The sequence below is a fragment of the Vitis riparia genome, chromosome 9, assembly GCF_004353265.1.
Source record: "Vitis riparia cultivar Riparia Gloire de Montpellier isolate 1030 chromosome 9, EGFV_Vit.rip_1.0, whole genome shotgun sequence".
Lineage (NCBI taxonomy): Eukaryota > Viridiplantae > Streptophyta > Magnoliopsida > Vitales > Vitaceae > Vitis > Vitis riparia.
In genome coordinates this window covers 3,207,791-3,225,596 of record NC_048439.1, presented here as the reverse complement: position 1 = coordinate 3,225,596, position 17,806 = coordinate 3,207,791, and the positions used below count along the sequence as shown (strand labels likewise).

General features: G+C 33.6%; 3 protein-coding genes across 3 annotated transcripts; all 3 read right to left on the bottom strand.

Moving 5' to 3' along the window:
• Window positions 1–378: 378 nt before the first annotated feature.
• LOC117922764 (nuclear pore complex protein NUP35) lies at window positions 379–5,892 on the bottom strand. The gene is made up of 4 exons (XM_034840981.1): window positions 5,789–5,892; window positions 4,225–4,792; window positions 2,184–2,295; window positions 379–1,071 (listed from the first exon to the last, which is right to left on the bottom strand). The coding sequence occupies exons 2-4, from the start codon at window positions 4,758–4,760 to the stop codon at window positions 766–768; spliced, it is 954 nt and encodes a 317-aa protein (XP_034696872.1). The 5' UTR covers window positions 4,761–4,792; window positions 5,789–5,892; the 3' UTR covers window positions 379–765.
• Window positions 5,893–6,781: 889 nt separating this feature from the next.
• On the bottom strand, window positions 6,782–8,338 carry LOC117922557. Its single transcript, XM_034840704.1, has 3 exons — window positions 8,021–8,338; window positions 7,317–7,379; window positions 6,782–7,241 (listed from the first exon to the last, which is right to left on the bottom strand). Exons 1-3 carry the CDS (start codon window positions 8,090–8,092, stop codon window positions 7,053–7,055), a joined length of 324 nt encoding a protein of 107 aa, XP_034696595.1. The 5' UTR covers window positions 8,093–8,338; the 3' UTR covers window positions 6,782–7,052.
• A 7,690-nt stretch (window positions 8,339–16,028) lies between these two features.
• On the bottom strand, window positions 16,029–17,602 carry LOC117922292 (GATA transcription factor 9-like). The gene is made up of 2 exons (XM_034840371.1): window positions 17,212–17,602; window positions 16,029–16,915 (listed from the first exon to the last, which is right to left on the bottom strand). The coding sequence occupies exons 1-2, from the start codon at window positions 17,518–17,520 to the stop codon at window positions 16,235–16,237; spliced, it is 990 nt and encodes a 329-aa protein (XP_034696262.1). The 5' UTR covers window positions 17,521–17,602; the 3' UTR covers window positions 16,029–16,234.
• Window positions 17,603–17,806: the final 204 nt, after the last annotated feature.

The following is a 17,806-nucleotide window of genomic DNA, read 5'->3' as shown; positions in this document are numbered from 1 at the left end:
TCTTTTCTTCTCTATTTTCTTTCCCTCTTATTTTCCTTCAAACTTTATGGAACCAAACATAGCCTAAGAGAACATAAAGACAATTTGTAGCACTGAAATAGCTCACCAGACACCAAACACCCAATAAATGCATGGAGCCTGGAGCAGGTCACCTTCACAGAAAAATCAAAAGTTGGGACAAGTCATTAATTAATTCCACTTCTGGAGTGACTCAAGTGTGTTCAACTTCATGTACAGTATACAAAAAAAAAAAAAAACACAGGTACCTGGATTGTTCTTTCAGTTTCCCCTATCCATTGACAGATCAGTGTATTGCCCCATCAACATGCCAACAGTGTTTAGCCATAAAAATAACAAAAATCTTCAGATGAGTCAGTATAGCATACTTAAATTTTGATCTCAATTGATAATCTGCTGTCACAACATTCAAGGAGTGGTCTTGTAAGACCTTATACAAGCCCCATGACCATAACAAAAAGAAATGAACAATTTCTGAACCCGGAGGAATTGGTAACATTTCTCAATCTGGAATAATAGGTCATCTATATTTTTAGCCAATAACCATAACCACAACAAGAATTTAACCTGCCGATCTGGGCCAACAATGGAACTTCCAAAAGACCCTTGTCAGAAGCCGATGAAAGCTGAAAAGATGCGCTCCTAAACCTCAATTCTAATATTACTATCTCATCATGCATGTTTTGCCATCAGAAGAAAACACGCCATAAAAGCACAAATAAGAGAGCAAGAAACCGGTTTGTTTGTCTACACACCAAACATCAAATCCATGATCTTTGACACCACTGATTTTGCTGGAGAAGCAATGGCACCAGATGACTGTCGGGCATTACTTCCATTTTGAAGATAATAAGGGCGAGGAGAGACTCTCGAAGGGTTTGACTCCAAGCTTCTACTGGATGCTGGAGGGGGTAAAGTCATAAATCCTTGATTGTTAAGCCTTTCATTCAGAGCCTGGCGCTGCATTGGATCCAATGGTTTCACGCCCACAATAAGAACTCCATTTATTTGCATCCCATTCTTGCTGAGAGCTTTCTGAGCATCAGATCGATTCTGCAGAAGGAAAATAAAAAATGAAACAGAAACAAGACAATCAAACAATAACTGTGATTCAACTAGCTCTACTTTTAGCACTAGATACTCCGGTTCACTCAAAGAAGTCCCACTGCAACCACAGTTAGCTGGAAAGGGCAGACATCCTGCCACTAAAGCAAATGCAGAGAGTAATTCATCATGAAGGGTGAGCACAATGCGTGGGGGGCATATGGACAGATTAGATTGTCAAATTAAATCCCCCATGGCAGACATCACATGTAACAGTAGAACTTGAATCCCATATTACAATAATAGAATTTTTCATTCACCTAATGTGACTAATATATTTTTTGATAGGCAAAGTCTCAGTAGAGAGTATCTAATGTGACTAACATATAAAATATTAAATATAGCACTGGAGATATTTTTAAAATGCGCTAATAGGTATTTCTGGAAATCTTTTCTACAAAATGCTATGGCAGTGAAACCATGTTTTCGTTAATAAACAATTAGATAATAATGAAAAATATGTTATAACAACCCATTAATCAAGGGAAAAAACAAAAGTCAAACCTATCAATTAAAGATAAAACATTATCATTAATATAGCCCAAAAAGAAACCAGAACACGGTAAGATGACTGCTAATTCCAAGAAATGAGAATTCAACCATCTAAAGTGGATTGTTTTAATGTTATGCACCACCAGTGTCATCAAATACATTAAAGAAAAGAGGAGATAATATATACATGCAGGGGGAATTTTTCAATCACAGAACCTCCCAGACGAGTATGAACCCAATTGGCTTTGAAGTGAAGTACATAGGGCTTTTTCACTGAAAATGCTAACCTAACACAATTTCCAAACAAGATTGAAGTCAGGTTCAACTTGCTTGTTTTCTTGGTTTCCAGGAAGGACTCATGAGTAGTTACAAGGAACAAGGATATCTTTCACTTCTATTACCCTTTTTATTCTTATTTTCACTACATATATACGTCTTATGATCACGGCTGCTCACTTTTTTCTTGACAAAATGATGATAACATCTTTTAAAGAAAAAGAGGATATGAATGCTTAATAATAGAAAAGCATGAACCAATCAAACTTAAAATCATGGGAAGGAAGGAGAACCTGATATAAAATGTGTATCCAATTAGCATCTCGTGGGCCTGGCACATGTTTCAAAATCACACCGCACTTTTCAAACTCTCGCAGAACTAAATTAGTATCCCCTGGGGAAAATCTGGAAAGAGAGTGAAAATTAGTGTTAGGGGTCTAGATGGGTATTATGTATTTGATAAAAAAAAATGTAAATATTGCAACTACATAAAGTACCACACCAACAATGAAGGCACTATCATAGACATAGTTCTAGATGCAGTGCGCTCAAGGTAAGTGCTTATAAGTTGTCCCTAGGCTTGAATTCTCTTAAGTTCATGCCCACAGAAGGAAGAAACATGCTTGAGTTCTTGACCCTACCACTAGGGCTTGGGCAAGTACTTCAACAGCTGTGTGGAATTGAGTTGGAAAAAATCAACATGATCCCAATCATGATTCAGGTAGGAATTGGGCTAGGTCATTGAGCAAGCCATCCTAGCCTCTATGATCAGAATATCAATGGTTGTTGAAATAAGTTTATATATGGAATAAAATGCATGGTGGGAGAGGGGGGTAGAGGAGGTTCTAGGTTCAATTCCACGTAGCATGACAGCCCCAAAAGAAAGGACCACAAACAAAAGCATACATATCGGTTACCTATGAAAAGAACTCATAACCAAGAATTGAAGCATAGGATGAGACTCTTTTATGATCCACTGAAGGACCTAACCTTGATTTTCTTGGCTTCATTCCTAATGCTTGCAGTTATTACAACTAGTCCACCCTCACCTTAAATTCTCCGTTTCCTCCAGTTCTTATTCTATTCTTTGTCTCTGCTTGATCTATTAGAGTTTTCTCCTTTTTTTCTTTATCAGATCATGAATATGTATTTACTATTTAGTTCTTTTGTTTCTATTATGGACTCCATATTAAAATTGCAGTTCCAAATATGATTTCAGTGGCATATCAATAGCCAAAAAAAAATGGAAGAACACAGCTAAAGAAAAAACAAATAAAACCTATACATACATACATACATACATATATGTACATTATTTAGTTCATGTGTTTCTATGATGGACTCCATGTTAAAATTGCAGTTCCAAATATGATTTCAGTGGCATATGAATAGCAAAAAAAATGGAAGAAAACAGCTTAAGAAAAACCTAAATGCAAATAAAACCTATATATATACATATGATTGGTCTTAAAACAGGCACAACTTGGGTCAAGCTTGATTTGGTTTGCAGTTTACCAGTAGATTGTATTATTCAAGACAAACATGTAATCCATTGGATTGACCTTGGGTTGGCTTTCAACCCACTCAAAAATGTGAAACACTCTTTGAGCTACACGATTGCTATTTGTGACCTCAAATTAAGGAGGTGCAAACAAAAATGAAGTACCTACATTAATTTTACATAGCATCTGAAGGTGTATTCCCTCATTTAGACTCAAGTCACTACTGAACAGAATATGACTCATTGAAGAAAAATAGTACAAGGAAGAAATTAAGCTACAGAGGTTACTATAAGTAATAAAAAAAGAAGTGCATGATCGTATTTCTCAAAACTGATGGCATACATTAATGTAAGAAGAAAATAAAAATCAACTCATTTGAAGTGTCATATAACAAACAGATATCCTGTGGGACATTAAATGCCCTTAAAGAATGAAACTACTACTATATAATTTAAAAGGTCACTATTATCAAGGAAAAGGTAGAATAATCCAATGCCCCAATCAGAACCAACATTCCAAACTCCATATATTTTGAATAAGCTGCATTGCACTACTATAAAAACAACAAAAACAATAATGATAGTAATAATAACAAGCATCTGCTAATAAGGTACAGCATATTAGTATCATCTTCCACCATATAGTTCCAAAGAGTCCATGAACTAAATCTGGTGAACTTTGGAAAAGTAAACTATCTCAATCAAAACTGTTTTAAGTGACTAAAAGCGCAAAGGAAAAAGAGCTTGGAGTCACAGACAGGATACACAAGAACAAATAGACCAAAGATAATGAATAAATAAAAGAGAATGATAATAAAAAATAAATAAAGTACCCATAAACAGTAACCCATTCTTCCTCATCAAGATTCCCTGCAGGTAAGCAATTCCTCTGCATCTCAGGCCTTGCAACTTCCCTCGGGGGTGGAAGCGTTATTAAAGCACCAGGCTGAACCACACCCTCTACAGGAGAACCCTTTCCTTTCTCTTCTTGATCACCACCAGACTTAGCAGGGGACCACCAGCTCAAACTTGCTGAAGAAGTGCTTGCCTCAGATTTGCCTTTTACTGGAGTTAAAAAATCCCGACCAGAACCATGAACAGGAGTCCTCAAGTCTGACTTGATTTCAGGGGATACTGGGTAATCCAGAATTCCAGATTCAGGAGAAAAATCTGAGCGGTCTTCCAAGGTATACATAGGAGGGGGTGGAAGATCTGAACCCGCAAAATTGTCATGCCATAGTGCTGATACTGCTGCTGCCTGACCTGAACTTGTGAATTTTCCTCTCCTGGAAGAAACAGGAGATGCCAAATCCTGGAAAAACAATGACTGTCTTCCCGACCTGGGGGTTCTCTGTACTGTTGTGCTCATTGTTTTGATATTTCCAGAAGGAACTAAGGTATCTGCAATTCAATGGAGAAATAATTAACCATACATTGGCAGATGAAACACGGAGAAAAGAAAAGAAAAGAAAAGAAAAGAAAATTTTCAAATCATTATGGACCCATTTGGTATTTAAAATGAAACTGGTTTAGTGAGAAAAAGAAAAAGAAAAAAAGGCTTTCTTATCCTCAAAAATGAAAATGAAGAACTTGTTAGAAAACTTTCTTATTTTTCCCATTTTCTGAAAGTTTCTAATTTTCAGATTCTTCTCAAAGAAGGATAGGAAACATGCATTCTGCACCACTTTCACCATTTTCATTTCCAGAAACAAGTAGCCGTTTCTCATTCTGTTTGCCAAGAGACTAATGATTTCTTTGTTTTGGTGAAAAAAAACTCCACTGTTGTACCCAGGGAAGTATATTACTCTATGTTGGGCGAGTCATTTTTTCTATATTCCAAATATAGGAAAAACATTAAGCATCAAAGGTTCAAATTTAGGATTCATACACTAGGTTTCATCAGAAAATAAACCGAGCATAAAATTAGCAGAAAATGAACTTTAGATACTCCGATTTGCACAAAGTGGCAAAGAATCAGTTTCCAAAACCAATCCCAGGAAGCAAAAATTTCTCAATAACGTATCAGAGTTTAACCAAAAATTTCAAAAACTAAAAATAAAAATAAATTGAAGAAATTATGCAGGCCCTCAATTTGGCTTCCAAGAAAGAAAACAGCAAAATAAAAGAAAAAATCAGACTGCAAGTTTTCTATTGTTTTCATTTCCCGATAGGAAAAGGAAAAACGACACTATATCAAATAGTTGAGTTGAGCTCCGTCAATTATATTATCTCGAATCTCAATAAATGAGACTTCTATATTCAAAATTCAAACGTCTCCTATTTTCTAGCAGCTTCTCAGCAACCAAACGGAAATTAACGTTTGTGATTCAAATTCAAAACCATATTACACACAGTTATACAGAGAGAGAGAGAGAGAGAGAGAGAGAGAGAGAGGACCTGCGTTTTACGTTTTCCCCCCGAAAGAGCCCTGAGAGATGCAGAGGAACCAAAATGAAAGAAAACGGAAACCCTAAGTATTAAGGATCAAAAACCCTAGAACTTTGATCCAAATTCAAAATTATGGACTTTGGCACCCGTCACTTAAATGACGAAAATGCCCTTATACCGTTTCCCACGTTACCGTGCATGAGCGATTACTGATGAGGGTTCTTTTCGTCATTGAGTTGTTTATTATTTTTATACCTTGGGTGCAAGTACAACCCACAACCACAAGACACAACTATGCATATATTGGCACTAGAAAAAAAAAAAAAAACATTTATTTAATATTTTCAAATTTACATTTTTGGGCTTCTTCCTGACATGTAAAATATTTACAGATTAAGCACTGTATTTTTTTCCTTGTCTGAACTCTGAAGCGACTTAAGATATTTTAGCATTATTTGATCTTTTTAAATATACTTTTATTTTCAAGTATTTTATTAAATTAAAAAAATTGTCAAAAATTTTAAATTTTATCCAAAATCTTAAATCTGAATAAATGCTTTGCATTCACTTCTAATTCAAATTTTTACACAAATTTCAATGTATTTGAATATAAAATGGAAAAAAAACCCAAAAAAAGAAAATTAGAAATTATGTTTTAAAAATTTTTTTATTTAAAAAAATAGAAAAATATATTAAACGAAAACAAAAAATAATTTAAAATAAAAATAAAAATAATAATATTTTAGACAACATCTTTTAATTATTTTTATTTTATAATAACTATTTTAAAAAATAATTAAATACATAAAAATTATTTTTAAAATATATTTAAAAACATAAAAAAAATAAGTTAAAAATATCTAAGTTTTTTAAAAAAAATTATTTAATAGATTATAAAAACAGTTTTTTAAAACTATTTTTTGAAAAAAGTTGGCAATGAAAGCAAGATATGCTTATGAAAGGATGCAAACTTGTGAAAATTGGTTTAACCTCACAAACAAATGGGACAATATGTTCTCTTTCACTAGGGACCCCCAAAAGTGAAATTAAAGGAGCCCAACTGACCCTTTTATTGAAATTACAATCAACAAGATTACAAATGTCGTTATTCATCACAAATCTAAGTTTCAATGGCTTACAGTATGGTTAAATGCAAGGATTTAATGGTCAACAACCAGAACCCAACGATATTGTATGAGCCAAGCCAACCAGTCATCTAAGCCACTGGCTAATGATAGTAATGCTACCAGTGGAAAAAAAAATTAAAAAAGCTTCAGAAGGGAGCTGAAAGAGGCTCCCTAGGGCCAGCTTGATCAGGGGATTCTAAGTTGGTGGGGAAGCATGAGCACTGGCAGGGTCCTCCAATGGGCGGAGCCGTCTCATTGTACTCAGCAAGCTTCTCAAGTTGCTCTTTTTCCGCCATCTGCTCCATCTCCTTCACTGTAACCACTTGTCTCATTCCCTGCACAATCAATTTATCAAGCAATTATTTAAAATCCTTGTTGGTAAAGAGGCTGAAAGTGTTGCAGAAGCATACATCCGCGAATACATTTGAGGCTTCCTTTGGTTCCATCTTTTGTACTATGTCCACAGCTGCTTCCTGCAACAAATAGAACAAAATTTTAGTACTTTCTTGAGACTTTTTGTATACAAATTTTATGGTGGCGAAGGTGATTGCCATGAAGCCCATGACCTGATATGAACCAGTTCACTTCAAGCCTTGTTCTTTAATCCAAATTTTGCTGCGGGTTTTGTTTGACAACTGTTTTATAAAACAGTTTTTCATCATTCAGAATGAAAGAAAAAGTAGCAAAGCATGTTCCCATTTTCTCAAAAACATAAGAAAATCGTTTTCAATTCTCAAAAATTGTTTTTCAAAACTAATTCTTATAACACTTCCCAAAAAAAAAGTTCAGTTCCCAGTTTCTTGGCAACAAAAAGAAGATAACATTCCAAGGGTACATAACTAATTACAATTTTTAGTAGCAAGTAAGCACTAATAGATCTAATCTAAGTAAGAATGGTGTAAAACCATCAAAGAGAAGAAAGAAGTCACCCTAATTGACAGAACTGAATATTATTGTCCTTGGTTCAAGTTCCTGGGCTCCATTTCTGTGGAGCATATCGAATTATAATTTTCAGTACAAAGTACTAGTACATCTGATCTAAGCACAGAATGGGCAACAAAGAGATTCTAAAATAAATGAAGGAAACAGCCAAGAAAAGATAGAGATTAATTACCCTAGCATGGTGGAGCTGTCCTTCATTCAAGGTCCTGGGCTCCATTTCAATGGAACAACAAACTTTAGCCATGGAAAACTCTGAACCAACAGATTGGGTTGCAGCCCATCACCAGAAACTATGTCATTTGCCATTGCCTCCTGCTTTGAATGACCTATATAGCGAGACAATCTAAGATAATTTCGCTATCCTCACGGGTTCAGTTGACTTAACTGCAGCGAATTTGAGGTCAAAAAACAAAGCAAAAAATCAGTTCATTGCTTTCCCGTGTGCCTTTCTACTTCACAAAGTGAATCTTCTTCTTTTTTCTTGACCTTACCAAGTCCATAAATTCATGGAGCCAATCACCTTTCCATTATGTACAATTTCTGGTTGGTGGAGCTGGGCCACAGGTTTATTGATCCCTCCTGTCAGAATATTTTGGCCCCCATTTTGGGTGATGGCTGTTACATCTTTATATGATATAAGCTCTTGATTTGGTGGCTGAGGGGTACTGGGATTGGGGTATCTGGAATTGATTGGATTTGGTAGCTGTAAGGTGTCCATATCCATTGATTTGATGTGCCTTCTTATATGTTGCCTGTCTTGTTTCTATGGAGACTCTGTTGTCACATTTTTTTTGGATTTAGACTTGGTTGTTTTTGGCCCCGGTAAAGCATCCTAAGCTGTCAATAATGGCTCTTAAAGAAAATTGTTTGATGGGTCACATGCTTCTGATGATCGTCTTTAGAAGCAGTAAGGTTGGCTCAGCCCACCACAGAACATGGCTGTGACCCATGCTGACTGGGTTTCACCATCAAGTCCTTTTTCACTCATCCATGCCTATAGAAAGGCACACATTCATGTAGTCATAGAGGACCATGTCATTCATCTATTGCTTCCCTTCTCTTGTCTCCCGAACTTTGAAAATGGAATATGATATCTTAAGTTCTTGGTATAATATATGTAACAAGCTCCTCTCAACACTAGACATATTTTAAAAACGTAAAAGTCTATTGAATTCAAAATGAACTATATCTACCTCAAAAGGAATTAATGGCGGTTCCTATTAAAGTCAATCTTTGATCCTTATGTAGAACTTTATTTGTTTGGTTCCATAAGGGATGTATTTATTTGAGTGATCCCATGATCTCGTGACACATAACGAGAATGTTATATTAGTATGATAATGTCTCACGTTAGATGATGAAAGAAGTTTTTAATATTATATAGAAAATAGATTCCTGAAACTATATATCTAAACATGTTTTAAAATAGAAGTAAATCATTACATGAAATTAGAAGAAATTAATGAAGTTCTCTATTAATATATTTGTCAAACTAATCATAAAAAATGCACAAACAATCAATCAAATAAGTTCACATTTTTGACAATTAGCTAGTGTTCTAAAAAAAGCTTAAATTATCGAGGAATGGACACATTATGTATATTAAGCTATCAGTGATCTATGCCTACAAAGTTTTCATGTATCTTATGAGGGTTTGAGCATTTGCCAATTACATACTCATATGGGCCTTGGCCTTGATTCTCATCAATTCTAACCACTTATATCATCACCACATCCCAAAAAATTGATGTGGAACGCTTTGAAATAGGGTTTATTTACAATGTCAAACAGGTTTTTTTTTTCGATAGCTATCGAAAGACATCATCAATCAAATGGTACCACATAATTTAAAGTCTCATGATTTATATCCTTTTACCTTACTTTCATTTATTTCTATCATGATTCAATGATTTAAATCTCATCATATATATTTAATAATCCATACTTGAACGCTCTACACCACTAGAATATTTTGGCATTTTCATTGGAAATATCTTCCCAAATAGCTACAAACCTCATTGTCCAACACTTAGAAGAGCTATAATATGATAAGATGGTGTAGTTGGTAAAAGAGACCCACTGGAAAGTTCAACAATCACTGCAACCAATCATTGTCAATGGCGATATTCATGAGCTCAACAGATTTGTTCATTTGCAGATTGGCCATTTTTTGCTTGGCAGCTGGTACATGTGAAATGAGCCTATGAATAGATACCCAACTGGCTTTTATCTAGCCATGTGACCCCTTAGCTAATGTGGAGTTGTTCAAGAGCAAAAGTTAGTTTATATTAACTCCATAGCTGTTACTTCTTTTCTTCTCCAGTAGTGTAAAGTTCTCCCACTTTCTTCACTGTTCTGTCACATTGTAATTATAATACAAGTTGTAGCAGAAAAGAAAAAGGAAGCTATCTGAACGTTAAACTTTCATCTAGAATAGTACTTGCACGTGAACAAGCTATGGTGTCTTCAATTATTTTCTAAACTAATCGAATTATGATGACATGAAGCCTGGTTGGACATTATTCTATATTCTCTAAGCCATGTTGATGCTTGCATTTCTTTCTTATGTCTTGATTCTTATTATAACCAGATGATTCAAACTTGAGACGTCTTATTAAAGGCTTAAGTTATTAGGATATGTTCTATTTCTTTATCTCTCATGTAGATAATATTCTAATCAACTATAATTCTACCATCAATTATAAGCTTTTAATGTTTTAAAAGTTTAAACTATTGTGATATGATTCATACTCGTTTTTTCCTCACGTAGACATTATTTGTTCTGAGTTCAATAAGAAGCTTTTTCTATTAACCAATTAAACTTTTAATGTTTTTCAAGCTTAAACTACTAAGATATGATCATACCAACTTTCCTTTTTTTTATAGATATTGTTCTTTTCTTTGAATTCATTAATACGTATTCATAGCCTTGTCTATATAATTAATTAAAAAAAGTCCATTACATATATGATGTTAAAAATATTTTTTTTCTAATCGATATAAGATATCACAGTCACCTTTCATACAGATATAATGTCATTGTTAAATCCCATAGGCTTACGAGACTAGACAAATAGAATCCCCATAAACCCTTGTAGCTTAAATTCCCATCTACTCAATTAGAAGAAGCTTACCGTCAGTACCACATTTAATATGAAAAACTCATTATCATATCTCATATCCGAGTTGAGATATCACAATTTTGTGTTTCTTCTTGGTTCTCTTTTTTATCTCCTTAACTAGTGGGAACTGAACCTAATGCCGGTGAACAATCTACTATGCCACATGAAGATGAGGTCACCAAAATGTGGCCAAGGGTGGGTGACTTTCTATTAGTTTCCATATACTTCACATACACCCAATCCCATTTGGTAAAAAGAAGCCTCAACCATGGTCCCATGGAGTCCATCTTTTCCCCATTACTATTTATTATTCATTCCTATATGCCCATGTTGAATATTCAATAATGCCATCCATGTGGGGGCTCTTTTAGCATCTCATAAGACCCCCTTTTTCTTTCGTAGTTACTTGCCTTATGGCTGCAGAGTGGCCTCCAGATGCCTCCAACTTGAGGGGGCTTTTGGGGATTCAAGAGTTTGATACTTCCTAGCAGCTTAAAGGGATACTTGGGTTCCACTTGTTTCATGTCTTGAATGTGCCTTTGGGAATGTATGTTCTTTGAAAATTTTGCATGAGATGGGGAAAAGAGGATGGGTGTGTGCAGCCCATTTTTCTCAAGTGACATGCCAAAAGAGAAAAAACAAGGCCACTTTCTAGTTGTAATCAACCAAAATCAATTCAAAGCTTTACAGTTTCCAATTAGTTGAGCTTTTGCCTACTTTCTTCTCTTTATTTGGCAACTTGCCATGGTTCTAAAAAGAAGTTTACGGCCGATTTGAAATTTTTCCCCAAGGTTAATGATGTCTCACCCTAATAAGTGATTTTGAAAGAGATTAAAAGTATTTCCTAATATTTGAAAACGCTTCCTATAAAAATTAGGTTGATAATTTCTTTAAAAATAATATTTTTTTTATGTAATATGCCAACAAAAACATGATCGAAATATTTTCTTAAGATCATGTTTAAATACTAAGTAATTCTCTTTAGAAACGTTTACATCGAAAGTGTTACTAACAAAAGCGTTATACATTGCAACGCTTTGATGATGATTACTTCTACACACAAGCTTAATCTTTAAAAATCTTTTTTCTTGTTAATTTTTATATTTATACATTTGGTAAAGTAAAAGTGAGAAATCTTTTTCAACTATTACGGGTTTGTTTAGTAAAAAATAGTTTTTGATAATTGTTTTCTAATGTTTGAAAACATGAAATATTTTTAACATGATCTTAATATTTTTAAATATGTTTTAGAAATAAATTTCATGTTTAGTATTTTATTTTTAATCATTCTATATGTTTGTATAATTATTTTTAAAAACAATCTTAAAAAAATAAGCGAAAACAATTAAAAGATATTATGAGAACACCATATATCACAAAAAGTGTTTTTCTTGTTTTTTTGTTATAAAATCAAAAACTTGTTCTTGAAAATAATTATCAAACAAGCGTTAAGTATTTTTTTCAAAAATAAATTTTAAAGAAATAAGTTATTTACTTCAACAATATTTTCCCAATGCTAACTTATTTGTATATTAATAATATTAGAAACAAAAATATTTAATATTATATAATAAAAAATCATTATATTATATTATTAAATGTTTTATATTAAATTAGATTATTAGTTATGTTACACATATTAAAAATATGAAATAATTTTATAGCTATTAAATATTTTATTAGATTTTATTATACATTATAATATTGCATTAAATTACATTATCTCTTTTTCACCAATAATTTGATTTTTTTGGAACAAAAATTGTGACATATGAAATCAATTATCAATTATTCAACATCATAATAAATGAATATTTAAACACTAATATTTTTATAACTTTAGCAATCTCGTTATATTTTGAATGTTTCAATTAAAAAAAAAATTCAAAGATTTAAATAAAAATATTAAAAACGGTTTTTAAAAAATAAAATGATTTATTTAATGAAAAGTTGAATTTTTTGTATCAAAATAAAAGAAATTGACTCCAAATCACTACACTACAAAAATTGATAATAATTTAATAATTCAACTTACTAAATATTTAAGTTAAAAGTGATTTTATAATAATAATAATAATAATAACTGAATTTAATTAATTAGTAAGTCTCTTAAACCCTAACAAGCCCATTGACAAACTCTTAATTACTTTGAGTGGCATTTTCTTATGTATTGGTAAAATAGGTTGGAGCCATATCACACTACATGAAAGAAAACCACCACCCAACTTTTCCATGGAACCAAGCAATTTACTAGCTTTATGGACCATCACCTACCGATAGCGACTTCCCTCCACAAACAAAAAAAAAAATGCCTCCAAACCCAATTCAAATTTGAACCAAAATTCAAATTTCCTTAATCATAAGCCGCAATTTCAACATCAAATTAGGCAAAATTGACTTGGGTTTATCAAAAAAAGAAAAAAAAATTACACCCAAGAGTCATTTTCAGTAAAGGCATTTGGGCTGGTGGGAGGGGACAAGAATTATTGCATCGTCTCACCAAATAATATGGAAAGATCCCTAGACAATAGACACCAAAACCATGCTCAGACTTTGATATATAATATATATATATATATATACTCTGCATAGAAGAAGAGGGTTGCAGGCATGCTAAGTGATGAAGGGGCATGTGCTTAAGGGCTCCTCATCATCAGCCACATGCATGTCCAGAGTCCTCGATATCACATGTCACAAAAAAATACGATTAGGCCAATGCCCCTTTCCACATAGTGACAATGTGGGCACTGCCCATGAACATATACAATGTACCTTCATGTGTACTCCTATAAAAATATTTGTGGTTTTATTTGGGGATGGTAGGGGTGGAAATGCTTCATAATACTATAGAATATAATAAATATTTGTGGGTTTTTTTGGGATGGTAGGGGTGGCATTGCTTCATAATTCTATATAATATAATAAATATTTGTGGGTTTTTTTGGGATGGTAGGGGTGACATTGCTTCAACATACTATATAGTATGATATTTTATTATAGGTAAAGAGAATATGAGAGGGCATGGTTCCCTTTCCCACATGAAAAAGCATATGTATGGTTTCTTTCCTTTTATTTTTTTCCAATATTTGCCAAACCTCCCCACCCAAAAAAAAAATGAAAAAGAAAAAAAAAGGACCCAATATGCATGTTTTGATTATTTTCTAAAATAGCTCAATTTTATTACAATTATTTCCTAAATAGTTAGTTTTAGGATTTTATTTTCCAAGCAAACTTTTTAGGGAAGTCACTATATATTTCAATTGTCTTTCTTAGTTATGGGCAATTAATTTATGGATTTGGCTTGATAAAAGAAATAAAAAATAAAAAAATATTTTATCTAATGAGATAATTTAATTTAGACTTTAAAATGATTTTTTTTTTTAGCTGAATAAAAAAAAGTTAAAATAGTTGGATTTTTATATTCAAATAAAAATAATTCATTGATATCAATCAATATAATTAAACTGGATTTATTAATAACAAGTTCACTTTAAGTATGTTAATTAATATCAATAAATTATTTTTAATTTAAATAAAAAATATTTAACATTTTTTATTCGATCAAAAAAACATACCTTAAAATCCATTGTATAATGTTAGTTTAGATACACTTAATAACTTATATATAAAATATAAAAACTCTTTTTTATTTTTATTTTTATTTTTAAAAACTAAACAAAATAATAAGTTACACATAAAACGCAAAAACATTTAAAATTTTATATAAAAAAAATGATTTTAAAACTATTAAAAATTTTGAAATATTAAAAAAAAATAGCATATAAAATAAGTTTATAATTTTTATATTAAATTTTTTATTTTTATATAAAACCTATAGCCATTTTCAATTATTTTTTTTATAAAAAAAAAATGCATACAAACCAAACATTAATCTTTTCTTCTTTTACTTTTAACAAATGAGTTTGTTAAGGTAATTTACCAAATTATTTCATCAAACTTTCCCCACATTACATTTAGTCAAACAACCATTAATTGGGTTAGAACTTACAACAAAAAACCATTATCAAAGATACCCTAAAAAGGCAAAATTAACGTGCTCCATATGAAGAAATAATTAGGCCACATCATGAGTCAAAATGAAATAATCAAACCACAAACACTCAACCCACCTTGTAAAATCAATAACCTCCCACCATATGATATAATATAATATAATGTTTTATACATATATATGTACTTATCTTCCACAACCACTCATCCTACACATTGACTCACAAGCTTGAATATTAACTAACCCAATATAAATTTACTCCACCTCTCCTCTCATGAACTAAATTTTGTCATTTTCATGCCATAAATTTGGTAACAACTATGAGATATATATACATTGTGTATGTTCAAATTATAAGGAATGGGCAACAATGAGAACAGGGCACACTTATTGAATATATGGGAGGAAAGACCAGTAAAGAACTCGAGGCGGACATTGGAGTGGACCCCAATACAAGGGCTGTTGTCTAGGATCAGGTGGACAGTGGTATTGCCCCAATGAATATCTCTTTTTTTTAATTTACATTTTTCTTTTCTTTTTTTAATTTTTAATTTTGGTTGGGTCTCATTTCAATTGGGTTCTACGTTTTTAAGTTTAACCACACTTCCATCGAAGTATTACGTACGTGGTACGATGTGTATGAGTCACTGAAACCCATGCATTCCTTCCAATGTATTTTATTGAAATTACTAATAAAAAGTTGAACAAAATAATTTTTTGTATTTAAAATAAAAAAATTTATTAAATTTATGAATTAATTTGAATTTTGGATGGAAATAAATGGGTCAACTGAAAAATGATTTGATTGGGGCCATAAAGTATTAATTCCCTTCACGTGGAGATATCAACCACATACTAACATGGGCACTAAGCTTTTGTTATGGCCCATGGCTTCATAAAAGTGGTGCAGCATTTGCATAATTGCAACCCACTTTCAAACTCCCATCTTCACGATAAATCAATTAACTATGGTTTTTATTTATTTATTTATTTATTTTTAAGGGAGGAGAAAGGAAAATTCCCATGCTGATAAAATTGATTCTCAATTTGAAAAATGTTGGGAAAAATACAAAAATAGAAATGGGTAATGGGAAATTAGAGAACATGTGATCTTCTCACTCCTCTTTTCCTCTAATTTTGGCTTTTTTTTTTTTTTTTTTTTGGTCCGGAAAAAGCTAGGGATTGAATTTTTAAGACAAAAGCTAGTTGTTGAACATGAAGCTCCACCCTAAATGCGCTAAACCGACAAGGATTAGATCATATGCCTGAAATCAGGCCCAGCGTGGTGATGAATCAAGTAATCGTCACCGTTAGTTGCGCTGAAAATGGAGGTTTGACTAAGAAATTGATGGTGATGAGACCTCTGAAGATCCTTTTGACGTCTGAGTTCAAGCACCTTCCGATGCGAGTTCGAGTGTTTTGCGGACACAAACGTCGGGCTCGCGGCGGGTCGGTATTCGGGTACCAACCGACCCGATTTGAATCGGACACCACATGCATTGCACAGCGTTTTGGGACCCATAGGCCCGGTTCGCCACTGCGGGGTCTTCTCGGCCGCGCAATGCAGGCACTTCCGGCCGTCACCGGCGGAATCGGAATTCTCTTTTTTCTTCGACGACGTCGTCTTGGGCGGTTTCTTGAAGGCGTCAGACTCGGATGAAGAGGTGGCGGGGGAAAGCACGAGGAGGCGCGTGGACCAGTCACAGGGGACGGAGCGTGGCCGCTTGCTTCTGGCTTTACCGGGGACGTTCATTGGAGGTTGTAATATCGGTTCGTTTCGGGCTGTTTCGGGTTGGAATTGCGGTTCAGGAGATTCGGTAGTGTGGAGCGGAGCTTTGATTCCGGATAACACTTGGATTTTGTGCAGGTCTTCGCTTGAGAATGATTCTTCCACGAAGTTCGAGAGCCATTCAAGCTCAGCCAATTCATCGCACTGTGATCACCGAAAACGAATTTTAAAATTCAGACAAAAGAGACTTTGAAAAGCAATTTGATACTTTTTGAAATATACGAATTCTCAAAAGCATTTTTTGAAAACAGAAACATTTTAATCAACGAAGGAATTCCGCCAAAATTAAATAATATTTTACGAGAAACCGCGAATATATAATGAAAATAAATATTTTCTTAATGATTTTTCTTTTTTTTTTGAATTCAAATGTGAAAAGTTGAAAACAGCAATGTAACTGAAAACAAATTCGAATATTCAACTTCAGCTTGAGAAATTACCGGAACGCAAAGCTCGCCGGAGAATTGAGCGTCGGTGAAATTCCGACAGCCAACGTCTCCCGAGAAATGAGGCTCGTTGCCAGATAAGGAGGAATTACAACTGTCAACAACGGTGACAGTGGAAGAATCCGTAGAATTTCCGGTAACAGTGTCGAAGAACCCGTCGGTCATGATGTCGTCGTCATTGGGGAAATCGAGCAAGTCCTCGACCATGAAATGGTCTCCAGGCTTCTGCTCTCGCTTTTCCTGCGAAAATTCGTCTGCTCCGGCACTGTAGTAGCCGCCGGGGAAAAAGCTCGAAGCTTCCATCACTGCACCAGTTGCAGAGACAGGGGACGAAAGCAGGCGTCTTAGAAAGAGAAAAAGAGGCGTGTTTTAGAGCGAGAAAGAGGCGTGGTTGGTTCGAGAATTGAAGACGACAGCTGAGAGTGGTGCGGGTTTTGATGAGTGAGAGAGGGGTCAAAATGAAAATTTTCAAAATTTTGGGAGCATCTTCACCTGCCCATGAAAAAAATAAAAATAAAATAATCCAAGTCACTTGCAACTTCTGCAAAGTTAATTAATTGTCCCGCAAAGGGAAAAAAAATCGAAAATA